The sequence below is a fragment of the Sarcophilus harrisii genome, chromosome 4 (genome assembly GCF_902635505.1).
Source record: "Sarcophilus harrisii chromosome 4, mSarHar1.11, whole genome shotgun sequence".
In the NCBI taxonomy this organism is placed as follows: domain Eukaryota; kingdom Metazoa; phylum Chordata; class Mammalia; order Dasyuromorphia; family Dasyuridae; genus Sarcophilus; species Sarcophilus harrisii.
The window spans coordinates 363,477,056-363,505,019 of NC_045429.1; the positions used below are offsets into that span (position 1 = coordinate 363,477,056).

The 27,964-nt window shown below is 41.7% G+C and overlaps 1 protein-coding gene across 2 annotated transcripts in view; it reads left to right on the plus strand.

Moving 5' to 3' along the window:
• VANGL2 (VANGL planar cell polarity protein 2) overlaps positions 1 to 27,826 on the plus strand; it is a 50,803-nt gene extending 22,977 nt beyond the window's left edge. For both annotated transcript variants that reach the window (XM_031966877.1, XM_031966878.1), the window contains exons 2-8: positions 12,224 to 12,484; positions 12,841 to 12,961; positions 17,446 to 18,053; positions 19,407 to 19,543; positions 20,024 to 20,159; positions 22,125 to 22,356; positions 26,803 to 27,826. In XM_031966877.1, coding sequence (XP_031822737.1) covers positions 12,224 to 12,484; positions 12,841 to 12,961; positions 17,446 to 18,053; positions 19,407 to 19,543; positions 20,024 to 20,159; positions 22,125 to 22,356; positions 26,803 to 27,063 — 1,756 coding nt within the window. In that variant the 3' untranslated portion in view covers positions 27,064 to 27,826. The remainder of the gene's footprint in view (positions 1 to 12,223; positions 12,485 to 12,840; positions 12,962 to 17,445; positions 18,054 to 19,406; positions 19,544 to 20,023; positions 20,160 to 22,124; positions 22,357 to 26,802) is intronic.
• Positions 27,827 to 27,964: the final 138 nt, after the last annotated feature.

Below are 27,964 nucleotides of genomic sequence, written 5' to 3' on the forward strand. Positions count from 1 at the left end.
ATCTAACAACCCTTAGGGTAAAAGCAATCCAGGAATGTAAAAGCAGGTAACAACAGCTAGGAGCTCAAAAGCAGTCTCAAGGAACTCCCTGGGGTCTTCTTCCCTGCCAAAATCCTGAAAGTGTTTTCTCTATTCCCAAGGCCATATTTGGACCCCAGATCCATTTATCTGGGACAAAGTTAAAGAAATTTTTTTCGAGTTATTAAAAATTATTATCCATAGTATTCAAAAGTTGTTCAGAGGCAACTATATGCCTGGTGCAATAAAGAGCTGAGCTTTGAATTAGGAAGACTGATGTGGTCTCAGAACTTACCAGCAGAGTGACCTTCTAAAGTCATTTAACTTCTGCTTGCTTCTGTTACCTTAACTGTAAAATGTGTGTGTGTGTGTGTGTGTGTGTGTGTGTGTGTGTGTGTGTGTGTGTGTGTGAGAGAGAGAGAGAGAGAGAGAGAGAGAGAGAGAGAGAGAGAGAAAGAAGAGAGACAGAGACAGAGAGAGAGAGAGAGAGAGACAGAGAGAGATAACAGGTATTTCCCAGTACTGTTATGGGCATCAAATGAGGTAAACATTTAGCACAATGCCTGTAAAATAGTAGGTGTTATGTAAATTCTGGCTATTATTATTTTTAATTATATCATATGAATTTTCCTAGATTAATTCAAATTACCCTTGGATTACTATAGCCCTGATTAATGATGTGGAAGTGTGAGTTTAACTCAATTGCCCCATTCTACTAGTTTCTCTTGGCTCATAATATCTATGAACCTACTGAGAACTAATTATAGTTAGACTAGAATCTTAGGCAAAAAATGAAACCCCTACTTTCTTCTCATAATGTCGCAGATCTAGAACTCTCCTCATTGTTAGCTTGACTTTGAGAGAAAAGCTCAGAGGAATTGTGACATGTCCATAGTCAAGGAGTATGTCACTTCTCCACTGATATAAAGACAACCACCAATGACCACCATACTTCACCAAAAAATAGCCAGAGCAGAGCCAGGTCATTTTGCATATTTAGGACATGCAGATTAATAATTCTCTGACTGGTTGTCCTAGGCTCTATGATTTTTAAGAGTTAATTATGAGCTCTAGAGGTTAAAGTCTAGAAGTTTTGGTCTAGTGAAAGCAGAGATGGAGCTTCTACATTCTACATTCTACTCCTTCTCAAGTCTTACTGGGGAGTCAAAGCAGAGTGCAGATCCGTCATTTATAAAAATGAGGATTTTGGACTATTAGATAGCAGAATGTAGTTGAAAGAATGATGAATTTGGAGTTAGAACACAAAGATCCAAACCTTGACTTTATCATTTAATAAGTGAGTGACTTATTATCAATGATCAAATTCAGCAAGCATTTATTAAATGCCTATTCTGTGCCAGGCACTATGAAAATGAAAATAATTCCTGTCCCCAAGTGGCTTTTATACTGCTGAGGGGAAACAATATGTACAAAGATAAGTAAATACAAAGTGGAATTTTAATGATATTAGAGAAGCACAAACTAGAGAGAAAGGCTTTGTAAATAGGTGGCAGTAGTTGAGCCAGAGATTTAAAGAAGAGGTAGAAGGGAGAATAGGGAGTGTTTTGGAATGGAATGGGGGTGGGGTGGGCCCCAAAGGGTTTGAACATTGTGAGATGTAGGATGAGGGAAGGCAAGGGAATCAGTTTGACTGGAATGTAAAGTATATGAAGAGGAATAATAGAAGAGGGGAGTAATCCTGGGTCCTGTGGTGGGCAGGTGGGTTAGACTAGAGCCAGGTAAAAAACTAGTTATTAGGGAAGGTTTTGGGCACATACTGTGCACAACACACACACACATACACATACACACGCTTACACAAATAAGTGTTTACATGTATACACATGTTTGTGGTGGGCAGAGTAGGGAGTCAGGTCCAAGCTCTGACTGCTTGTTGGAATGTGCTTCCTAGATAGTTCTGTAGGAGGGAGCCTGATGAAATTATTTTGCCCATGTCAGAGCTTCCTACAGGAGGAACTAAACTCTCCTAATCTCCAATGTTTGAATTAATTTCTATTTAAAAACTACCTCACACCTCTATTTCGTGTCCCAGAAGATTCTGCTTCAGACCCTTATGCATCATAGCTTTTGTTTCCAGAAAGTCCTGCCTTCTTCCTGTTGCAATATTATCTCAGTTCTTCTATTCCTATCCTTAGTGGAGATTAGAAGTCATGGGGTCCCCTTTTTTTGTGATAATTTATGAAGGATGCCATAGGACATAGGAGAGCTAGTATGGATTTTTGAGATCGTTTAGTTTTAACCCTCTTATTTTATTTATAAGAAAACGAGATCATTAAGACGAATTGGCTTGTAACATAGCACATGGATAGTGAGCTGGAACTTAGTGTCCCAAGTTCTAGTTTCCAGGTTCAGCCATCTCTTATGGAATAATCTTGGCCCCTTGAGCAATGTATCTTAGTCCTGGATTCTTCCATCCATGATCTTCTGTTGTTGTGTACTCTTCAGCTGGGCTATAAATTGGAACAGGATTGGATATCATTGAGAGAAGAGGTATCATGGTCCTAATCCTGATTCATTACACTTCTGTTTGCCGGCCCCCTGTGGTGTTGTTTATACTCTTGTGTGGGCAGTGAGGGTACTTGCACATGTGCCCTGTATGTGTTGTCTTGGAAATCAGGTGGCCAAGCCCCATCCGGTCTGAATGACCTGATGAATGGGGCAGGAGCTGTTGTTGGTTTGGGTTTTGGCCAATTCTGCCTGTATACCTCCAGCTTCAAAGGCTGCACTCCTTTCCAAGTGTATGTGTCCGGGGTGGGGGGAAGCTACAGCACCGGGCTTATTTTTTTCTGGGGCCTTTTACTCCGATTGTTTCCTGGAGAAATCGGATCCCAGAGCCTAGACAAAAGCTGGGGTTGAAGAAGGAGAAACCCCATTCTTTCCCCTTGTCCCTAACCTCTCCCCTATCTCATCCTTATAGCCTCTCGCTTTGGATGATGGGTATGGGTTCCAGGACCTGGCTGCCATCACCTAGGCAACAGGGGGCTTTGGTTGCTATGGTGATCAATGTGGGAGAAGCTGGGCAGCAGGGACAAAAGACCCTCCCCCCTCCCCAACTCCCTCGGGATGAGGCTAAGACATTCCATTAATTTTATTTGTGAAAGACCTTTGGGGGAGGGGGCACCCCTCTTTTTGTGAAGGATCTTTTCCCTCCTTCTGGCCTTCTTTTAACCCCATATGGACTGTTGAAGAGAATTAGGTTTTTTTGGAGAGGAAAATAGGTTGGGGGAGGGATTGGACTCCCAATTTAGAGGCCCCCTCTTATCCCTCTGAGCTCCCTGCTCCGCCCCAAGCCCAAAATTCCCTCCCCGTCTCCCTTTCAACATTCCCACTTGTTGCTCTCTCCTGTCCCCACCCCCTTTCCTGAGAATCCTGCCTACCCTGGAGACACCAATGCCCAATCCCTGGGACTAACTAAAACAGGGAAGGACTCCTCCCTTTTCCTTTCTGTTGTGGCTGGGTTGGTAGTTAGTTGGGTGTTGGGGGGAGCAGCAAACCTGTGCCCCAGACTTTTGGATTCTATCCTAGATCTCTCAGTGACCTTTGGTGGGTGGTATTTGGGTTTTTCAAGGTACCCTGTCTTATTTTAGGGAGGGAGGTTAGTTAGTACAGAGGGTGGTGGGGATGGTAGAAGAAAATGGATCTTGCTGTCTCTTTAAGAGTAACTTGGGGAAGGAGGTGGATGCCTGAGCCTGTTCCCCAGGCAGGGGGTAGAGGTGGGTGGCTGGGAAGGGGCCTGTGGGCTGAACAGGCAAGAACAAAGGACTAGGAGGAGGGGGGTACTGGTGGCTGGCCCTATGTCTGTTTTTAAAATTTATCCGTGGGGATAACACCACCCCATTGTCCTCTCTTCTGCATGTGTTTGAAGTGACTTTTCTAGCCAGTGAGTGTGTATCTGTCAGAGTAGTTAGGCATCTGGGCTAGGGTGTACTTCTGTGTATTTGAGTAAGTTCCACCAAATCTTGGGGATCTGTAGTCTCTGAGGAACTGGAACGTGTCTGCTCCTGGAGCTGTGGCTCATCTCGTCTCACTTTTTAGAAGATCTGGATTGATCGATAACACAAATTTATTAAGTGTTTGTTATGTGCAATGCACTGGCATTGGCTGGGGGGTGGTAGTGGGTTAGAAGGGATGGGGAGGTGCTTCAGGCTATTTGCTCTAGTCAAACTGGTTTATTCTCGGCCCCCTAAATGTGTTGCAATTTCGCAGCTTCGTGCCTTTGTTTACAATCTTTGCCTATGTTTGAAGTAGTCCCTTCCTTGTCTGTTGAATTCCTATTTATTTTTAGTCTCAAATCAAATATTGCCTTTACATTTTTGAAATTTTAAAATTTTCTTTATTTTAACTTTTCTTTCTTTAATACCATCTAGAAACCTGGAGTCTTCCCCTCCATAAGTAACATCCCTTCATTACTTTGTTTCTTACTCCTAACAAAGTGGTATTTATCTTGTAATATTTTGTGTTAGTTTTATTTGTGTTCATAGCAAATTCTATGAGAGGGAAGACAGTGGCTTTTTTAAGCTTTGTATCTTCCCTTGTTCAGGAGAGGAATAATAAATACTTGTTGGAATGAATTGAATCAAACCATTTTTTTATGTATGGAGCTTTGTATAGAATATTTGTCTATTGGAAAACCTTTAGTGACTCATGTCTGCATTTCATACCCTGTCAGTTACCAAGTCCTATAGATCCCAGATTCCTTACATTTCTCCTTATCTCAAGTTCTCTATCTTGAAACCTATAGGTTTTCTTCCATATTAGAAAGTTGTGATGAGGAGGAACCATTTGAGCTTTAAAGAATGGGTAAAGCCAAAAAGGGTGGGAGGGTGAATTTTCTAGGCACTGAGTACCATGTGAGCCAAGATAGAGAAACAGAGGGGATAGTGCAGGTGGGCAGTATTTCAGGAAACATGGTTTCCTCCTATGGAGGTGAATAAAATGAGATAATACTTAAATATAAAAAGTTCCAGATATTGGAGTCCTTGAGTGCTAGACAAAGGCATTGAACTTTACTTGGTGATGATAGGGAGCCACTGAAGATTTTTTTCTGTATTAGGAGAATAACATGAAGAGATAAAGTTCAACCCCTTGTTAGGTTCTCTCTTTGATGGGTGGGGGCTGTGATCAGAATGAAGGCTAAGGCATGGGGCATGTTTAAAATTTATCTCGATACTAGGGATGCCTCACATTATGGACCCAACTGTGATATGCTCATATGAATTGAGTTCATCTAAGGGACTAGAAGGAGAGTTGTGCCCTGAAAATGTTCAACCAGAGGTCTTTTTTTCTTTTTAAATAATATTTTAACTTTCCCCCAATACATGCTAAAAAAAAGGTTTTTGTTTTTTTTTTTTTAATGTTTTTTTTCTTCCCTTCCCTCCCCCTTCCTGAGACCAGTCAGATGTCTTTTTGATAAAGTTCATCATCTGAATTACTAGGCTTCCTTGGAGGCCACTTGCTGGCACCTACGGCCATAGAAACAAGCATATTCTTGGCCTCTTTGGGATTTATTCTGTGGAACATTAAGATATACCTTTAGTTTAGTTTAGATTCTGACTTTTTTTCTGAAACTTTTGCTTATAGCTCCTTGAATTCTCTCATTCAGGAACAAATTCAGCACAAGGCATATGAAGAGTGTGATCCATTTAGAGGTGGAAAGTAATATGCTGGGAGTGAGTAAGATTGTCATGGGAGGAAAGGTTGGGACATGGCAGATCTGTGGGAATACTCACATTAAGGAGATAAGGAAGAGGATGAATAAAGGGCACAGAAAAGGACTAATTATATTTAGGAGAACTGTCGAGTATGTGACATATTTCAAGCCATGAGACGAGAGAGTTCCCAGTAGAAGGAATAAAACTCTCCAGAACTACAGAACAGTCAAAAGAATTAGCACAAAAAAAAGACCTTTTGTTCTGGAGAGTAGGGGCTCTACCAGGGGTCCTCAAACTTTTTAAATAGAGGGCCAGTTCACTGTCCCTCAGACTGTTGGAGGGCCGGACTATAGTAAAAACAAAAACTTTGTTTTGTGTGCCTTTAAATAAAGAAACTTCATAGCCCTGAGTGAGGAGGATAAATGTCCTCAGCTGCTGCATCTGGCCCGTGATCTCGTAGTTTGAGGACCCCTGCCCATGTTAACCTTTGCAAGAGCAGTTTTAGCATGTAAGCTAGGTAATAAGGGATGAGGAGAAAATATGGAGTGAGGGGACAGATGATTCAGATGTAGACAATTTCTCCAAAAGTTTAGTATGGAAAGGGAGAAGAGAGATGGGATAATATTATGTGAGGATTTTTTTTCCCTGAGTGTGGGAATCTGAGCATATTTGGAAGCAGATAAGAAAGAGACAAGGGAGAGGGAAAGAGTGAAGGTTCAGTAGAGAAAGGATATCTTCTAGAGCTAGGTTCTAGAGAAGATAGAAAAGATGAGTAAGGGGTAAGTATTAGTGAGGCTTAGTTAGGAATACTACTGATTCTATGACCTGAAGAGAGTGTAGATGCTAATACTGAGAATTTTTGAGGACTAAAAGAATGTTCTGAAAACATTTGATGTTTAGTATATATTTGGTGAATGATGAATCAGTGACTTAGTGAATAAAAGTCCTTGCCCTCAAGGAATTTAGGACAAGTTATTGATTGGGAGATAATGAATTTTTCCTGGAAACCCATGTCTATAGGGCCTGGAGTAGAGAGTACTGAATCATAATTCTGAAAATTTTTAACATAATCCAGAAATCCTGGGTTCTATCTAGAAAATTACTTTGAGCCCATATGGAAAATACAATATGTTTTTGGTTAATGGGCAGACTGATAACCTTACTTGAACTGAAGTAAGAGACAGAGAGCTTTCTTAGATTTAATCCATCCATCCGTCATCTTTTGAACCTTTTTTTTTTCTATCGTATGCTATTTTCCTTTGTGAATTGCTCACCCTCAATAGATCCCCATTTTTGTGAAATGGAGTTTTAGTCTTTCAAAGTGAGGAAGTAAGATCAAAAGAACAGATTAACCTTACTTACCTTAGTAGATGAGTTTCCTGACATGGGGGTTAGGCAAGTGTGTAACACTCTAGAATGGGTTTCTGAGAGGAGGATCATAGGATAAAAAACTGGAAGAAGCCATACGATATTCTTGTCCAGCCCCCTCATTTTGTAAACGAGGAAACTGAGTCTCAGCAAAGTTAAGTGATTTTCCTAAAGCTACTCAGGTCATAACTGTCATTTGTATAATTCGAATCCATTTTCTCTGATTCAGAGACATTATTCATACCATCACACCACACTGCCTTTTCCTTCAGAGATTTTTGAAAACACAATCTCTTTCTCTCCTTGTCTCTGATTTGGTTAAAAGGAGAATGGACAAGATAACCTAATGTCCTAGTAGGAAAGCAATCAGTTCCTTATAAGATGTCTCATCCCAAAATAGGAGCCCTTGGAAAATATTTCTAGGGAATCTATCCCCCATTTGGCCTCTATGCTGGACATTCTCCATGACAGTTGCAAACACTATCTCTTTTATGACTCACCTGATAACAAAATCAGGCCATCAAACAAAATTCTTGATATTGTTCTATTTTTAAGCCAACAGGGTTCCCAAATCATTCATCTCCACAGCATCTCTTGCATTCATCCACCCCCTCCTTTCACTTACACATGAACCATTTCAATCTAGCTCTTAATACTTCTCAATTGCAAAAGCCTGCTTGGTCTCCCTGATTCAAAATCACTCCCCTCTTCACTACATCCTCTCATAGCTACCAAAGTGATTTTCCTAAAGTGCAGTATGATCATATCATCTCCCTACTGAATAAATTCCAGTGGCTCTTTATTACCTTTAGGATCAAATTTAAACTCCTTTGTTTGGCATTTCAATCTCTTCACAACCTGGTTCCTTATTCCCTTTCTGGTCTTTCTACATATTACTTCCTGTCTTCAAGTCTCCTCTAAAATCCCACCTTGCTACAGGAAGCCTTTCTCTGTCCCTCTTAATTCTAGTGCCTTCCCTGTGTTATTTCCAGTTTTAGATATGTTGAGTTTAAGATTTCTGGGGTATTCAGTTTGAAATGTCATTTGAAGGTAGTTGGAGATGTGAGTTTGCAGGTAAGGAAAAAGGGTAGGACTCGATATGAATTCAGCAAGTGGAGAACTCAGTGCAGGCTAGGATGGTAAGAAAAGGCTTTCTAGAATAGGTGATGCTTGAGCACAGCCTTAAAGAATGGATATGATAGGGATCAGTTGAGAGGAGGGAGCAAAGGGATTTCAAGAAATAGGCCAATTATTGTGTGAGAAGGGAAACAGACCAGGTTAAGGCTACAGGGCTGGCCACAGTCCTAGTCTATGGCAGTTGCTCAGACCTTCCCAGAAGAGATAAGTAGTCATTGATGCTAGATCTGTTGGTCCTTATTTCTTGATGTGTTTTGACTAAAATAAGGAAGGTCAGTAGGCCCAAAATGAGATACCTGTGTTTGGGCAGGATCATTTAAGGATATATTGACAGGGAGATTGCAATTCTGTAGGAGGCCATTCTTTGGACTTGACATATATAGGTTCAGGACCAGCTTTATTTATTCCTTATTCCATATGTGAATATTCCCCTCCTAAATCTCTTACACAAGTTAGCCCAGGCAAACACAAAGGTTTTTGTTTTTAATGGGGGGCAACGTGATTTGATTGTTTCCCCAGGCTCTGATATCAAAGGATGGGGAGCCACGAGGGATTGGCTAATTAACAAAGTTTTCAGCAGAGGATTCATGATTTTGAGAGTGGAAGAGTGAGAGGGAAAGGAAGGATTGGGGATGTAGGGGAGGAGAGGGATCCTGAAAAAGGATTGAAATGGAGATGTCTTGGGTACCTTAGCACGGGGAGGCAAAGTATGTCTAGAGTAGGAGCAGGCTGTGTATATGAATCTTATGTAATTTCCAAAGGGCTGCCATAAAAAACACACACCCCCAAATCCCTCCCTTTCCCTAAAAAAAAGGACTGGAATGAGGATGTGTTGGGCACCCTGCCAGGGGGAAGGGAGTATGTCCAGAGTAGGAGCAGGCTGTGTATATGAATCTTACACAATTTTCAAAGAGCTGCCATAAAAAAACAAACAGAAAAAAACCCCAAATCCAGATATTTTCTGGTCTACCATTACACTGGTCCTTCACTGGGTCTCTTTTTCTTTTTTTTTTTTTTTTTTTGATCAGACCTATAATTTCATGGGTGTAAGAAATTTCCAGTGATGAAATCACTTATCCAACCAATGCTTCTCTTCCACTTAATGTCTTAAAGAGTTGCCTGGGGACACAGAGAAGTTAAATGACATTTATCACAGGCAAGGCTTGAACTAAAGTCTTTGGACTCCACAAGACCAGCTATCTATTTACTGTACTACTTAACTTATCTCACAATGGGAAAAGTTTGGTCTTGACCATCTCAGGGCTTTAAATCCTTCAGCCTCTTCCTGATCCACCTACAGGAGGCAGTGTTTTGCAGTGGAAGAAATAATGGATTTGGAATCAAAGAATGTGGATCCAAATCCAGTCTCTGTCACTATATCAGGGTGGCCTTTCATAAATCACTTTATCTCTATGAACCTTCTCAGTTTTGCTCCTTGGTTTAAAGAGAAGAGGTTAGATCAAAATATCTGTCTCTAAAGGTCTCTTTTAGCTTTGCACCTATAATTCCCTTCAGCAGTGACTCTATTCCTCTTTTCCTCTCTCCCTACTCCCTCCAACAAACCAAAAATCAAACCCTTTCCAGGACACTGGTTTTTAGGTGTGCTAAGTAGAGACATTGAAGAAATGAGATCTAGGGAAATGACTTTGGATATAATCCTTTGTATAGGGGATAAGTAAGTATATCGGAAGAAGGGAGAGAATGAAGACAGCTAGAGGACAGATACTATCTGATGACTAAAGAGTATTCAACAGAAGTGTGCTAGAGCCAGTTCCTACCTGGGAAACAGATTATTAAACTTTCAATGTGAGCATTTACACCTTGAAAAAACTTCCAATCAATTCTTCATTAATTCTTTTGTTGATTTCCTAGACTTTAAAAATTTAAAGTCATGGGGAAAGACTTAATGCAGTTAATCTTAAAAGTATGTCTACCCTACTTTTTTTTAATGGAAAGCTGGTTGTTAAATATTTACCAACATATTGCTCACTATCCAACTTGAACTGATTTTGTGTTTACTTTTCTGTCCATGTTATATCTTTCATGTGAAATGTAAGCTTCTGGGAGGCAAGTACTATTCAATTTTTACTTTCTGTCTCCAGTTAGCACAGTATCTGGTTCATTTTCATTCAGAACAAATGAAGGGAGTGGTCATTATACTATACTCTACCATGATCAGATCATTTTTGTAAGTCTGTATTTACATAGCATTTTAGTCAACACATTTGACAAAGGAGAGTATGTCTAAGAATTGGTAAGGCCCTTGAGTTCATGCAGCATGAGAATCTGTGGTAGAAAGAACTTAGGGATGGTTAGTTTGGCGAGAAGACTTGGGGAAGGCTGAGGTGGGTTACAGTGACTATTTTTATTTGTTTGAAATACTTCCACATGGAAACAAGATTAGATTTCTTCTCTTCCTGCTCTTCTTCCTTCTCCTCCTCCTCCTCCTCTTCCTCCTTTTTCTCTTTTTCTTCCTCTTCCTTTTCCTCCTCCTCTACTTCTTCCTTTTTTCTTCCTTCTCTTCTTCCTCTTTCTCATCCTCTTCCTCTTCCTCTTTGCCTTTTTCTCCGCCTTCTCCTTCCTTTCTTCAGAGTATTATGAACAAAGAGTAGAAGCTGCTAAGGCAGATTTTGGCTAGTTATAAGAAAAGGCCTCCTAATAAATGTTCAGAAAGTGAAATGGGGAGTTGGTGGTTTCATCAGTTTTTGAAATGATGGCTGGCTGAATAGTCGATAGAGATGTTATTGAGGGTATTCTTGATTTCTTGTATGGATTGAACTAGATGATTGCTGAGTTTCTATTAATTCTACAATCTTCTCAGATCTTCACAGGAATAGTACGATCATTAGCATGAGCCATTTTATCTTTGGAACCCATTGTTTTCTGGATTATCTGTAAATGGACAACACTGACTTGACACCCATTTCTGGGATCTTCCAGATAAGGCTTGATTCCCCAGGGAAGAATATCCTGGCACTTCTGCTTCATCCAAATCTTAGTGCCTTAAGAACTTTTCCTATCTAGCATACCTAAAGTTTAATAACCTTGTCAGAAAGTTATTATAGCTTTTTCCTTGAGGGGTATGGTGAGTGAGAGTGTAAAAGAGGAGTGGAGTCACTGATAGAAGAAATCATAGTATCACAGATTTAGAGTTGGAAGGGACCTTTACAATGATTTAGTATAACCCCTTCATTTTATATTGGGGAAGAAAACTGGAGGCTGAGTTGTGATTTGCTCAATATCATGCCAAAATGGTTCTTCAGAGCTTTCTGAAAGAGATGTAAAGTAGAATTGACTAGACCACTGAATTGGATGTATTGGGGGGGACAGAGTGAAGAAGAGTGAAGAGTAGGAGAGAACACTGGCATAATGAACGCAAGAGACTGAAAGCATGGTGGTGCCTCAACAAGAATGGGGGAGGAAGTTAGGAAGAAGGGTTTAGTCAGAAAGAGTACAACTTTTGTTTTGGACTTGTTGAGTTTGAGATGCTTGTGGGACATCTAGTGGTAATAACCAGTGGGCATTTGATGGTGTGATTTTGGAGCTGGATTTTGTCCACACCTAGGTCTGGAGGTTCTCCAGATTCAAGGGAGAACCTTAATCCTTTGATGGGACATTGAAAGTGGAGGGGCTCCATTCTGCACATAATTTGTTGTGCTGCTCTATTTCAGTGGGAGAATCAGTGAGTCTGTTAATAAGAATAAATAGGAAGCAATCTGAGAAAAAAGATGCTAACAGTGGGAAGGACTCAGAAAGCCTTCTTGAAGCTTTGAATACCAGATAGGATACCAGGTCTATCCTATCTAGGATCATTCTTATTTCCCTATATCTCTCTGGGTATTTTTATACCTGTCTACATATTTGAGTGGTGTCTAACTTCTCTTAGTTCTCTGAGGAAAAGAACACAAGCTGAGGAGTTAGGACAGAAGCTTTGAGACCTGGTTGCCTGTTTCCCATTCTCCATCCTTTACCCTGAGCTCCTGGATAGTGTCTCCCTGCCATGTCTAACTTTACTTTCTTTCTGTCAGGACTGCCGCTTGGTTTTCTCTGAGACGAGCCCACCCTCCCAGCAAAATAGAGTCCCTCAGGGTGACAGTTGACTTCTTGAAGGTGCCTCTTGGCCTGAAGAAGCCAGAGCTGAAGGAAGTGGCCTTGGGGCCCCCAAGGAGGCCCCAGCCCACGGCCCTGGAGCGCTACAAGGCTAGGCGCTCTGAGGCCATGGACACCGAGTCCCAGTACTCCGGCTACTCCTACAAGTCTGGCCACTCCCGAAGCTCCCGGAAGCATAGGTGAGTGTAATGGACACTGAGGGGGAAGTAGGGAACCTGAAAAGATAGACAGACACAGAGAGAGACACAGAGAGAGAAACAGAGAGACAGAGACATAGAGAGAGACAGACTGACAGGGAGGAAGGAGGGGGAAAGGGAAGGAAGGAAAAAGGGAAAGAGAGAGAAGGAGAAGAAAAAGAAGAAGGAGGGAGGGAGGGGGAAGCATCTTTCTGAAGTAGAAGTGGGAGTGGGGAGAGGAGTCAGATAAGGCAGCTGGTCAGAATGAGAGGGCAGGTAAAGTGTGGGTGGGCCCAAATGTGACAGTGATTTTGTCCTCTTTGACTTTTCATGCCTGCTCCCTTCCCTTCTTACCACAGAGACCGGCGGGACAGACACCGTTCCAAGAGCAGGGATGGAAGCCGAGGAGACAAATCAGTTACAATACAAGCACCAGGGGAGCCCCTGCTGGACAATGAATCAACCAGAGGGGATGAACGGGTAAGAAGCCATGAGAAGGAGATTCTCTAATTGCAGAATTTTGTAGTTAGAATTATCCTTAGACATCATCTGATTCAGCCTCCTCATTTTAAAAGTGAGGAAAGTGCAGTTGGTGCAACTGTTTTAGAATCCCATCTCTTATCACTTATTGCTCTTTTCTGAGACTAACTCCAGTCTCTTTCTCTCAGGATGGTTGTTGGCTTATCTCAAGCCTCAGGCTTGAGACAAGCCTTGTTTTACCTTATCTGTAGGAATGAGGGGCTTGGATTACTTAATCTCTAAGATCCCATCTTTCTCTAAATCTATGATCCTATGTAACTCTGGCCTAGAGATCTTAAAAATGGTTAGCCTGTTATTGCATAGGAAGTGTCTGAGGCAAGACTTAAATAGGTCTCTTGACTGTCAGCCAGTGACAATCCTCTTGTTTCTCCATTTTGTCTCCATCTCCCACTTTTTCCTTCTTGATCTAACAAACTTAACAAACATTTATTAAGTGAATGTACTATGTTCAAGGCATGATTCTCTGTGCTGGAGTATAGGGATGACAATGACCCTGCCTTCATGGAACTTTGTTCATTCACTAAGCATTTATTAAATAGACGCTGCAGTAAAGTACTTGGAGTCAGGAAGATCCAGTTTCAGATACTTACTAGCTATGTGGGCAAGTTACTTAACTGCTCAGTCTCTTCTTCTATAAAATGAAATATAATAATACATACATACTTCCCAATATGAGGATAAAATATGAGATAATTTTTAAAAAGTGCTCTATAAACTTTAAAATTCTATATAAATACCAACAATGTCAGATATACCTTTGTGTATGCAAGATTACAGGGGGAAAAATACTTCTGAAACTTCTCCTAATCGCAAAAAAAGGTCAGCTAGATAGCTCAGTGAATAGGGTTTTGGGCCTGGAGTCTGGAAAGTCTGAGTTCAGATATGACTTCAGACACTTAGTAGCTGGACATTACTTAACCCTATTTGCTCAGTTTCCTTATTTGTAAAATGAATTGGAGAAGGAAATGCAAGCCATTACAGTACCTTTGCCAAGAAAACTCCAAATAGGGTCACAAAGCATCGGACATGAACTGAATCACAACCACAAAATGGGAGCCACTAATATGCACATAAAGATGTATACCAGCTTAATATTGATTTAGAAAACCACACATTAACATTATCTGTGTTCTATTATATTTTTATTATTATTTTTACATATTTTCCAATTATATTTCCATCTGGTTCTAGCCCACTCTTGGGAGTTGATGGCTCTCATAGAGTGGATAGAATCCTGGCCTGGGAATCAGGACACCTTGCATTTAAATCTTGCCTCAGGTGCCTGTAGCCATGTGAACGTGGGCACTCTCTGAGCCTCGGTTTCTACATTTATAAAATGAGGGGGAGGATGGCCTTCTAGCTATAAGTCTATAGCTCTATGAAGTCATACATAATAATTATAAAGTAATTTTGATGGGTAGGACACTAGTAATTGGGGGGATTGTGATAGGTCTTATGTAGGAGGTGGCACTTTAGTCTCTACTCATAGACATAGTGACATAATCTACTCGGGCACAAACACCACTCATGACCTTCTGGATACTCCAGTTTGTCAACAAAAAATTCCTGTGATACATATATAAACTTCCAGGCATACATTTTCAAATTAAATTCAGTTATACATATGCTCCTTAAGTAATGTGGGGTAGTCATCTCTCTCCCCATCTCTGTCTGTCTCCCTATCTCTCTGTGTCTTCCCTACTTCTTTTACTCTCCTCTCTGACTCTTTTGACTCTTGATTGTTTCCAGTTTTCTTCCTCTCAGTGTTTCCCCTCATTACTATATTTCATCTGGATTTCTGTCCCTAAGATTCTGCCTTCAATATCTTTTTTGAGACTTTTATCCTCTCATCTTATTTCATTTTGTCATTTTGTCTTTATTATTTCTCCATGACCTGAAGAGTCCTTGTCCATCCATCTCAGTGGATAGATTTGTCCCAAGGCATTCATAATTGGTAGTAGAGTAAGAACTGGGATCTAAGTCTCTTGAGGTTCAGGTAGTTTAGATTCAGTAGGTAGGTAGCCTAAGGAGAGAGACCCTACTGGAATCTACTGTTTCTTTCTGGATGGCCTTGGGGTAAGCCACAATCTCTCTGACTCTAATCCTTATTTGTAAAATGGTGATACTTGCATTTGGGGTTAACTCTACCTTATGGAAATGTTATAAAGAAAATGCTCTGGAAGTCTTAAGGTGGCAATATCAGTGTTCTCTTTCAGAGTTCCATGCCAAGTAGAAGAAATTTCTGGAGCAATAAAAGTTACCAATTTAGTATTTAGAACTGTAAGGGTCCTTAAGAGTAATCTGATTCAGTCTATTTATTTTATAGATGAGGAACCTGAGACTCGCAAGTCTTGAGTTTTACTCATTGTTAAACAGATAATCAGTAGGAGAGCAAGGATTCAAACCCAGATTTCCAACTAGAGCTTTTGAGGTTTACCTCTACCCTGTACTATGTCCTTTTGTCATTGGGGGCTTCAAAAAAGTGGGTTCTGGATAGGCATTGCAGTGGGGACCTGCCTCCCCTCCCTCCCCCCCTTTCCATACTGCTAATAGTCATGTTTATGGCAGAGTTGAAATTCTGAGGCTAAGAAGATCCTGTGAGTAGAAGGGTAGCCCTCTGGTGGCATTTTATCAAATGACATTTTGACAGGGGGTTCTCGAATTGTATGATACTAAGAATAGATGAAGAAAATAAGAAGAGGGGAAGGTCAGAAACTCAGTGGATGAGGCTGGAAGGTCAAGACTTATTTTCTTGGGAACTTGCTTAATAATGACTGTATAGCCTTTTGGCCTGCTGGCCTCATGGAGTAGAGTGTGTGAGGACTTGCATATAGCTAAGGATCTGCATTCTGAGAATCGAGAAGGTAGTTAGGAAAGTGCTACATCTGTCCCTTATATTCCTACAGGGGATCTTATGTTTCCAAATGATGTTCAGGGAGGTTAAAGGATTTTTTCTGAGGTCACAGAGATAGGAAATGTCAAGAATGAGATTTGAATCCAGGTCTTCATGCTCCATATCCAGGGATCTTCCCACAATACTACTCTATACCAAATCCCTCACTCCCCCAGTACATATTAACGCCCTGATGCTTTGCAGGAGGGGAATTATATTTTTTTTCCTTTTTGATAGAATCATAAGATTTCAGAGTTGGAAAGATCACAAAGCAACTTTGACCTAAAATAGGTATCATTTGATATCTGGTATTTGGTATCTACTGCCACCTGCTAGTTCTGTGATCATGAGAAAGTAACTTTGCTTCTCTGAGGTTTAGTTTCCTCATCTGCAAAATAGGGATTATGATATTTATGTTGCTGACCATGCAGGATTGTGGCAGGGAAAGGGCTCAATAGATCTTTTGAAATATGTTACTATCTTTTTTGCTGAAGCAGTTGGGATTAAATGACTTGCCTAGGGTCACACAGCGAGAAAGTGTTAAGTGTCTGAGGCTAGATTTGAACTTGGGTCCTCCTGACTTCAGGGTTGGTGCTTTATCCACTGTGCCACTAGCTGCTCCCAAATATGTTGCTATATTAAAAACAATATTATTATTAGTTTAATGAACAATTCAATAATTCAGGGGAAAAGGACCAAAAGAGGTTGGAATTGAAACCTTAAGCTTCTGTAATATATCGTTTTTTAATAATATGTATTAAATTTAACACAGTAAAACAAAATTATTCCATTTGTGTCTTCTTTTAAATTAAAAAAAATCTTCCTCTATGTACTTTTAAAACATTTCATTGATTTAAAAAAAAAAAAAAACAGCCTGTTATCCCTTCCCACAATAAAATTGCTCACTTATAACAAATTAGCACAATCATGGAAAATAATTCAGTACCTTGGGTCATGCCTAAAAAATGCATGTCTCATTCTGTACCTCTTTCTTAAAGAGCAAGAAGCATGTTTCATCATCAGTCATCTGTAGTCTTTTGGAGTTGCTTTTCTTTATATTATCATCGCCATTATGTAGGTTTTTCAGGTTAGACTTTAATGACTTAATGTACATCTATCCAAGTTCTTTGAATCCAGTCAGTCAGTAAATCAGCATTTATTAAATACCTTCTATGTGGCAATACTAAGTGCATCATATTTATTATTTTGTATGGCTCAATTATATTTCATTATGTTTTTTAGCCATTTCCTCAATGCATGAGCTTGTGATTTTTGTTTTCTCTTCGTTGTAAGTTCTTTAAGGACAGAAGCTATTTTGTATTTCTCTGACTATGGAGCTTGATACAGTTGAATACCAGTAGATGCTTGATAAATACTTAGTAACAGAATGTTTGCTGATTAACTTCCTCCCCTCTTTCTGCTTTCTCATTTTCCCTTATCCTTCCTCCCCCTTTTCCCTCTCTTCTCCTTTCCTGTTGTCCATACCCTCCCCAACATTTCCCCCTTTGTTCCTCTCCTCTTTCTCTCAAAGGATGATAACTGGGGTGAGACAACTACGGTAGTGACAGGCACCTCGGAACACAGCATCTCCCACGATGACCTCACACGCATTGCCAAGGACATGGAGGACAGCGTCCCCCTGGACTGCTCCCGTCACCTGGGGGTTGTGGCTGGGGCTACCCTTGCGCTGCTCTCCTTCCTCACCCCGCTGGCCTTCCTCCTGCTGCCCCCGCTCCTGTGGCGGGAAGAGCTGGAGCCATGTGGGGCGGCGTGCGAGGGACTCTTCATCTCAGTGGCCTTCAAGCTGCTCATCCTGCTGCTGGGCAGCTGGGCCTTGTTTTTCCGCCGGCCCAAGGCTTCGCTGCCCCGTGTCTTTGTGCTGCGCGCCTTACTCATGGTGCTTGTCTTTCTGCTCGTGGTCTCCTACTGGCTCTTCTACGGGGTTAGAATCTTGGAGGCGAGGGAGCGCAGCTATCAGGGTGTGGTGCAGTTTGCCGTTTCCCTAGTGGATGCCCTGCTTTTTGTGCACTACCTCGCCGTGGTCCTGTTGGAGTTGCGCCAGCTGCAGCCCCAGTTCACTCTGAAAGTTGTGCGCTCCACCGACGGGGCCAGTCGCTTCTACAATGTTGGCCACCTCAGGTACAGCAGGCACGCGTGCACGTGTGTGTGTGTGTGTGTGTGTGTGTGAGCATGAGGGTGGTTAAGGGCTTTGAGATGGGCTGGGAGAGAGAATAGGAGATATACTAGGTTAGAACCAGGATTATAAAAAGACAGGGAGAGAATACTAGCATAGGAAAGAATTTTAGAGCATACGACAGATATGTGGTTGGGGTTTGGGCAGGGTGGGTAAAGGAGTAGGAAGAATGCTGGGGGACTAAGGGCATGAGATTTATCTGGGGGACCTGGGGCGTAATGCTACATCCGGTAGCAGTTGATAGTGATATTCCACAGGGGATAGCTGGAAGTGCTGAGGGACAATGTGTTGGAACTGAGGGGGGCATGTGTATGGTGAGACTGAGGCACTTTGGTAAGAGAATTAGTGCAGAATTTATAGAGGAGATGGAGTACTGAAGAAGGGATGGGAGGAGTTCTGTGTAGGAGAAGGATATGGGCCAATGGCTTCTTTGGATTCTTTTTACATTTCCCTTGGTTGTGACTGCCACAAGAATATATTCTTTCTGGTGACTCAGTGAGTGTGAAATGAATGAAGCTGGGTAAGGCAGAGGGAAGTTACTTTGAAAAGGTTATATTAGGAGACGCCAAAATAGAGGGCTGTGGTTCAGTGGTCATGCACTGCTTATGAGTTAACTTGGGAAAGGGTGTGTATATTTGTTTGGGTCCACTTGTGTGTGTGTATGTGTCCTTGTCTGTATGTGTGCATTTTTGACAGGATGTATGAGAAAGATACTTCATTGCCGGAAAGATCAGGCAACTTGGCAATTTGAGTCTTGAGTCTGGTCCTGGACCCTAATGCTCTTGGGAGTTCCCATTTTATTGTCCCTTAGGATCAAATATGAAAGTCTGGTTGGTTTTCAACCCTCATTTGGGAAATTTTCTCAGCCCAGCAAGATTCCAAAAGTATTGATGAGTAGAGGCTATTGGTGGCAGCTCATAGAAGGTCCCACTTATATAGACTTTAAGTGTGGAACTAGATGACTGTTAGCCTGGCCAGGAGAAAGGCTCTGATCTGGAGGCTGGAAGGAGACCAAGGGGGAGAGACCTCAGGGTGGCTTCCTCAAGCTGGGCTTGTCAGAAGCAACTTCTCCCCATCCTTTGTTCTTCTTGTTTTAACATCCTGCCCTGATGTGTCCCTCCCTCTGGACACCTTTGTTTATGTCTGGCAGTGGAGGTGACCATGAATGTTCCCTTACCTCCTTCCCCCTCCCTCTCCCCTATGCTCTCCCTTCCCCCCTTTCCTCTTCCTTCCCCTCCCTCCCTTCCCTTCCTTCTCTTCCCTCCTTTCCTTCCCTTCCCTTCCCATCTCCCCCACAGCATCCAGCGTGTGGCAGTGTGGATCCTGGAGAAGTATTACCATGATTTCCCCGTCTACAACCCTGCTCTCCTCAACCTGCCCAAGTCCGTCCTGGCCAAGAAAGTGTCCGGCTTCAAGGTGTACTCCCTCGGAGAGGGTGAGCTGCCAGGATCTTCCACTTTTCTGCTCTTCCCTATCAGGGCTTCTTTGCTCCTCTTTTTTTTTTCTCTCTATTTTACCTTTTCCCTCCACTTCTCACTCCTTTCTTTAGTCCCTTTTGTACTGTCCTTCCCCTTGGCTCCAGGTGGAGGGTCTCAGCTTTTGGATCCTTTCCCCTATTGTCTTCTCTTTCCCTCTACTTTCCTCAGTTCTGCCCTCTCAGATTTCATCTCCTTTGGCTGCTCCTCTTCAGCCCTGGCACTCTCAGCCCTTCAGCCATTTAAGTCCTGAATCCTGTGGATCTCCTTGAAAGTCCTGGCCCTTCTTCACTGCTTTTCCCCGGGTGCCCTTTTCTAAAGGTGGTTGGGGACAGTGCCTCTGAAGACTGCATAGTCTGGCTGCTGCCTTCAGCTCCAGGTCTTTCTGGAAGCCAGTTCCCCCTTCTGATCCCCTCCTTTGCCTCCCTGCCCTCTTGCAGAGAACAGCACCAACAATTCCACTGGGCAGTCTCGGGCAGTGATTGCAGCAGCAGCTCGGAGGCGGGACAACAGCCACAATGAGTATTATTATGAAGAGGCAGAGCATGAACGGAGGGTGCGCAAACGTAGAGCCAGGTATGTGCTCTGGGAAAGAAGAGGGGGATGTGTGAAAAAAAGGTGAATGAAATAGTTTGGACTAAGATTGCATGGAGACTACCTTTATGACTTGAGAGAAATTCTTGTTTGGTCTCAGTTTTCTTTTTTTCTTTTTATTTATTTATTTATTTTTGGCTGAGGCAATTGAGGTTAAGTGACTTGCCCAGGGCACACAGCCAGGAAGTATTAAGTGTCAGGTCAGATTTGAACTCAGGTCCTCCTGACTTCAGGGATGGTGCTCTACTCACTGTGTCACCTAGCTGCTTTTGGCCTATTTTTTTATTTGTAAAATGTATAGGTTGAATTAGGTGATTTTCTCTCAATGTTTTGATGATTCTTTGAATTCAACTAGGAGGTATTTTGTGTCCATCTGGGGGATAAAGGTTGTGAATGAGTCTTCATGGTCTCTGAAAAGAATAGATTTGTGGAACAAGTTGCTCATATTTATGGGGAAGAAAAATAGAGTTGATTCCCAGGAAGAAGAAATAGGTAAAAATCTGTGGCTTTAGGAGTAGAAGCTAGATTTGATCTAGGGACAAGTATCAGGGTCCAGAATCATGTTTTGGTACTAATGGTTGTCCTCAAAGTTTTAACTACTCTTCCTTGCTAGGCAGTGTGCTAAAAACTTTATAAATATCTCATTTTGACCTCATAAAAACCTGGGAAGTAGATACTGTTATTATCCCCTATTTTATAGTTGATGAAATTAAAGCAGACAGAGATTGAATGACTTGCCTAGAATCATACAGCTAGTAAGTATCTGAGGCTGGACTTGAGTTGAGATCTTCTGGCCTTGACTCTATCCACTGAACCACCTAGCTGCCTAGTAGAGCTTTGAGCTGATTCCAGTTGCCTCTGCTATGGACATTTCTCCACTATACCCTCACTCTCCTGGGTTTTCTAGCATTTCCATTAGAAAAGAACACAGCCTTCATCAGTATCCCATTCTTTGCTTGTAGGGTCATAAAATGGTGACATTGAATGAGACCTTAGAGATCATGTAATTCAATTACTGAAGCTGAAGAAATTGAGTTGAACAGATTTACCTGACTCCAAGACCAGCACGTTCTATTCATTAGGATGGGAGGCAAAACAGAGTATACCATGTTTTTTCTCAGAGACTTAATTTTCAATCTCTTCTATATCCAATGCTTTGGGTAAATGAAAGAGTAGCTGTCCCCTTGTTGTGGAGTCCATATCAATTTCTTGTTTTATATGCATCCAATATGTTTTTTGTCTTTCTGGTCATGATCTCATAGTCTCAAAATTTTTTTTACTTCATCTTAACTAAAAAACCAAAATAAAACAAAATTTGAGATTTGAAAGGAAAATGACTAGGAGAATAATTTGGAAGATGATGGAGGATAAGAATAATGCAAAATCAGTTTCAGGAGTAATTTTATCCTGAAGAAAGTGGAGTAAGAGCTCACTTAAAGAACTGGTGCTTATTGGGAGTTTTAAGAAGTTTATGTGTAGACAGAGTGGTGTAGATATAAGACTAGAAGACTTGAAGATCTGGAGGCTTAGTCCTGGCTCTGCCACTTAGTTTTATTACCATATGTAAGTCACTTAACCTCAACCTCAACTTCCTCTACTGTAAAATAGAAATTAAAAATTCTTGTGCTGTCACACTTAGGTTTTGTGATCAAAATTCTTTGTGAACCAGAAAGAGCCAAGTATATATGGGTGGAAGCTACTACTGGTTGTAATGGTAAGATTTTACAGGAAATGTCAGAAAGAATTTTCTGAGTTCTAAAAGGAAGTTCGAGGTCCCCTTATTTAGAGAGTTCTCCCTGAAAAGGATACTACCTCTTTCTGTTAGGAGGCTGTGAGACAACAATCGCCTCTTGTTGCAGAAGTTAGACAAGGCTTAGGCTTCTCAGATGAGAGAAGGTTGAAGAGGTTTTAAGAGGTGAGTGTGAACTGTGTCTTGCTCTCAAACAGACTGGTGGTAGCAGTGGAAGAGGCCTTCACACACATCAAGAGGCTACAGGAAGAGGAACAAAAGAACCCAAGGGAGGTGATGGATCCAAGAGAGGCTGCCCAAGCCATTTTTGCCTCCATGGCACGAGCCATGCAGAAGTATCTACGCACTACCAAGCAGCAGCCCTACCACACCATGGAGAGCATCCTGCAGCATCTAGAGTTCTGTATCACTCATGACATGACACCCAAGGTAGGCTCTGTTTTGCCTCCCATCTTAGTAGAGAGTGCTAGCCTTGGAGTTAGGAAGTTCTGCTTTCAAATCTTGCCTTAGGCACTTAATAGCTATATGACTCTGGACAAGCCATTTGAAATGATCACTCTGGGGGTTTCATTGTCCTCATTTAAAATAAGCAGGTCATACTCAATGGCCTTTAAGATCTCTTCTAGTTCTTGATCTAGGATACTGTAGTCATATGCCCTTTCTCCCTCTCTCCCTTGACTTCTTCCTTTTCCTGGTTATTCTTTTATTTTCTAACCTTTCATCCCTCGTCTTTCTCTCTGCTTTTTTCTGTCACTCCCTGTGGTTCATATTCCTTTACCTTTCTCCTGAGTGAAATAGAGTTTCTAGGCACTTCTTTGGGCACAGGATTTGGGGAAGTTTGGTCTAATTCTTTCCCTCTCTCACTCTCTCTCTCTCTTTCTCCTTTCCCTTCTTTGTCCCTCCTTCCTCCCCTCACATTCTCTCTTCCTCTCTTCCTCCTTTCTTTTTTCCTTCGGCTACTCTTCTCTATATCTCTACCCTTTTCCCTCCCTATCCCTCTCCACTCCATTCTCTTCCTTTCTCTTTTCTATCTTAATTTCCTCTTCCTATCCCTTTCTCTTTTTTTCTTTTCTCCATCTAGCCCTCATTTCCTATTTTACCCTTTTCCTTCCTCACCCCTAATATTTATTACCTGTGTGTTCTAAAGAAAGTTATTTAAGTTCTTTGGACTACAAGCACTGTCAAAGTGTGTGTGTGTGTGTGTGTGTGTGTGTGTGTGTGTGTGTGTGTGAGAGAGAGAGAGAGAGAGAGAGAGAGAGACAGACAGACAGACAGACAGACAAAGAGAGACAGAGAGAGACAGAAAGAGACAGAGACAGAGACAGAGAGAGACAGAAAGACAGAGAGACAGAGAGCATGGGTATGACCTCAGCAGCTGCTTCAGCTGTAGATCTTTGGTCTTCCAACCAAGGGCAATTTTTCACTTTGACCCGTTAGTGTTTGCGGGAATGTGATCTGTTTTTGCCCTCTGCTGCTAGTTGTGGGAATTGCTCTTCTTTCCAACTCCAAATACTTAGGAGAGTAGTACAGCTATTCTGGATGACAATATTATTGCATTATAGATTTAGAATTGGAAGGTCTATTAGATGTCCTCTAGCTCAACACCCTCACTATAACATATATGGTAACTGAGGTCCAAAGAGAAGTGACTTGTCCAGAGTCTCAGGTTATATTACATTATTATACTATATATCACCAATATTCTATTTGAACTTTCATAATAATAGCATATTTATATATATGGCATATACATATATGTCACACGTGTGTGTGTTTGTATCTATACTTATCTATCTATACATCTATCTATATCTGTGCCAGATAAATTGGAGCTAACCTAAGAGGGAAGGCATTAAGGGGATTAGGAAAGGCTTCTTGAAGAAGGTGGGGTTTCAGCTGAGACTCAAAGGGAGCCAGGAGGCAAAGACCAGGAGGCTTAGCATTCCAGGCATGGAAAATGGTCAGTGAAAGGTCACAGTTGGTGAGTGTCATGGGGGAGGAATAGCAAGGAGGCCAGTGTCACTGAATTATAGAGTACATGGAAGGGAATAAAAAATATATAATAAGAAATATTTAAGGAATAAAAAAACTGGAAAGGTAAAGGTTATTAAGTGCTTTAAAAGCCAAACAGAGAATTTTATATTTGATTCTGGAGATATTAGGGAGCCACTGAAGTTTATTGAATGGGGAGGATGTGTGTGATGTGATCAGACTTGTGCTTTAAGACCAGTTTAAAAGCTGTGATTTTGAGTATGAACTGAAGAGGGCAGATTTGAGCTACGGTGACTGACCAGCAGACTTGCATTAGTTCAGTTGTGAGATGAGGGCTTGCAACAAGGTGGTAGCAATATCAGAGAAAGGGGGGTTACAAAGGTAGAATCAACAGGACTTGGCAAGGGATTGGACATAGATGGGGGAGAAGAGGAGTGAAAGAAAATGAGGAGTTGATCTGCCTCCTAGATTGTGAGTTTGGGTAACTGGGAAGATGATTGGTACTCTCAACAGCGATAGGGAAGTTAGGGAGAAGGCTGGGTTTTTGGGAAAAGTAATGAGTTGAACTTGAGATGTCTATGAGACATTCACTTTGAGATATCCTAAAGGCTGTTGGACATGCAAGACTACTTGTTATGAAATAAACCTGAAAATTGCTTGCATAGAAATAATAATTGAAGATTAGCAAGAGAGTGAAGCTAATAGAAGGGGCTATATGCTGGTAAAGATGGAGTAGAATAAGGTGGTATGTAGAGGGATTTGTCTTTCTAAGAAGAAAGGCATGGCATATGGGTGAAGGAAGAGAATATGGAAGAAGGATTCTGATGGTAGTAAGTAAAGATAGGTAAAAAGAGGAAGTTTATAGTGAAATCGGTTCCATTTTTTTTTTTTCAGTGAAATAAGAGCAGCAGTCTTAGCTTGGGTATAGTCATGAGATGTTTGAGAAGGGATGGAAAGGTTTGGAAAAGCTGTTGTATTGAATAAGATAGTGATTGACTAGGGAGATATAAAAGGATTCTTTGCTACAGTGAAGATCCAGTTGAGATTATTTAACATAAATTTGCAGTGTATCCAGTCATCATACTAATGTGATTTTTTTCAGGGTTTTTTATTTTTATTTTTATTTTTTTTTGGCCTTTGATGAATAAGATCGAAGGCATCAGATGGCAGAAAAAATCTAAAGCTAGGTCTCAGCAAGGCAAGATCAACTCTGGTATAAACAGGACAAATGATTGAAGAAAAGAGGATGGTGTTAAATTGAATTGGATTATTAAGGGTGTCAAGATGGGGAAGGGAAGAGAGTATAGTCAGCAAAGAGGTGATAGCCTGAGAAAGAACTGAACAGTGGAAGAATCTGAGGTTGTGATAAGGATGAAGAACAGGGATTGTATGATAGATGTAGGTAAGGAATGAAAAAAATTGATGATGAGATAAAGTAATTTCAAAGTTTATGAACATGGAAATAGAATACTTGTCCATGATGGCATTAGAGGTATGACCATCTCGTGTGTAGCTGAGTTATGGTGGTGGAGTGGGAGACAGGAAATGAACTAAGTCAAGGAACTAGAAGTTAAGGTGTTTGAAGGAATATCAATATGTAGGTATGAGGGCAGAAGTTAAGGAAGAGAGAAAGACTGTGAGCTAGGCATTGTGGAACTCTTAGGAAAGAAGGAGAGGTTAAGCAATAGCTCTCGAAATTTTGATTAGGTGGTTAATACAGATTGAGTGAATTGTAGAGTAGAAGTTTCTGAGTGATGGTCCTGGTGGAAGTGGCAGTGGGAATCAAAGGGAATTATGACTTACCCAAAATGACCCAATGAATCTGGGTTATGAATGAAAGAGCAACCTGTGTTGGAAAGGGTGGCCAGGGAAGCTTTGTCATCAGGACAGAGTCAGTGAGTACAATTAGATGGAAGGAATGAGAGAGGAAATGTTTTAAGAAGGGAAATTTATTACATGTGGAAAAGGTATCATTAGAACACAAAGGATTGAGTAGGTCTTGAGTGGCACTGGGGCAAGGTTTTTAAGGGGAATGGGAACAAGACAATGGGTAGTGGGTAGCAGGGAATGGGGGTTATACAATGACAACTGGGGATTCAAAATCACTAGAAGAGGGAGGGTATGATCAGGTGCGTATATGCTAATCACTGAAGAGAAAACTCAGGCAGATCATCATTGCCCACAAAGGGCCAGGCAACAAATGTGGGGCTGTAATCAACCTAAAAGGGCGACTGATGAAATGACTGATCCAGGCAAGGACCTTCCTTTTTGGGAGACTAGAACATCTGGTGTGAAGCTGTAGCATACATATTGTGCATATATAATGGGGCTCATAATAGTGTCCACCCACAGGGTTAGGGTGACTTTCAAATGAAATCTTTGTAAAGGGCTTAGCAGAGTGCCTGGGATATAATAAGTGCTTCATAAATACTTTTCTCCTTCTCCCTATACACGTATGCACATATACATACACACACATATTTGCATATATATATACACACATATATGTATATTTGCATTGATATGTAGATATGCCATAAGGTTTATAAAATATTTTCCTCACTATAACATTGTGAGAAATTGAGGCTCAAAGAGGGTAACTTGACCAAGAATATATTACTAGTAAATGTCAGGACTGAGATTCACATATGGGTCCTTTGATTCCCAGTTTAGTTTTTTTGTCTCCTTTGCTGAGTCTCTCCTCAGACCTGGGTCTGGTCTTGACTACTGCAATTAGAAAGGAGGAGGAGTGAAAAAAAAAAGAGAGGAGTAACATTGTGGGATGGAGATCCTTTTGGGGAGCCCTTTCTGCAGAGAGTGAAGGAGGGTCTGCAGTGAGATCGGGGTAACCAAGTGCTATATTGTGCCATTCTCTCTTCCTAGGCCTTTCTGGAGCGGTACCTGGCAGCTGGCCCCACTATCCAGTACCACAAGGAGCGCTGGCTGGCTAAACAGTGGACACTGGTGAGCGAAGAGCCAGTGACCAATGGGCTCAAAGATGGCATTGTCTTTCTCCTCAAACGCCAGGACTTCAGCCTGGTGGTCAGCACCAAGAAGGTCCCGTTCTTCAAGCTGTCCGAGGAGTTTGTGGACCCAAAATCGCACAAGTTTGTCATGAGGTTGCAGTCTGAGACCTCTGTGTAACTGTGCAACAGAATGGGGCGAGGTGGGGTGGGGTGGGGTGGAGGGCTGCGGGAGACTCCTGGGGGCAATGGGAGGGGGCTTGAAGCGTAGCCTCAGCCAGTTCTGCTTCCGTCCCTTCTGCCTCCAACTCTGTTTTTTACTTGAATTCCTAACTTACTCTCCACTCCCACTCTATCCTCTCCCTCTCTTCCCTTCCCTGTCCCATGGGAATGGGGAAAGACCACCCTGAGGTGGGGGCAGCAAGTAGAGTGATACCCATCCTGGTTTTCCCATTCCTTTCCACTTCAAGCCCTGTGGGAATAGATTCCTCTCCTCTCCTTTTTTCTTCTTCTCTCCTGTTCTCTCCTCTCCAAGATAGTCTCTGCTAACCAGAGACATGACCCTTCTGTCCCCTTCTCTTTCTTCTCCACTCTTCTTCCTCTTTTTCCATCTAGGTTATTGTAGCAGTTCTCTTCAGCAGCCTCCTTGGAAGTGCTTCTCCCAAGGGGTGAAATCAAGATCACAGCAAACCATGGTGCCAAATTATTCCAGGTCAGGGCTAGTCCTCTGGCATCCAAAGTGAGATGAGGCTGTTTTTCCTGCCTGTCTCATTAGGATTATCTCAGGAACTCTGAGTTTTGGGGAAAACAGGACTCCTGGATCTGTGGCCTTTTTAATTCCTGCACAAGTCATGAGGGTCAGGAGTCTCCATCAGAAATTTTTTTTTTCTTGCTGCAACTATAGCCTCTTTTCTGTCTCCTGGTTATTTTCCTTTTATATTCCTTCTCTTCTTGATCTCCTGGTCCCAAACATACACACACACACACACACACACACACAAAATCTCTCTCTCTCTCTCTCTCTCTCTCTCTCTCTCTCTCTCTTTCTCTTTCTCCCTCAGAAGGGAAACTCATCTTCTCTT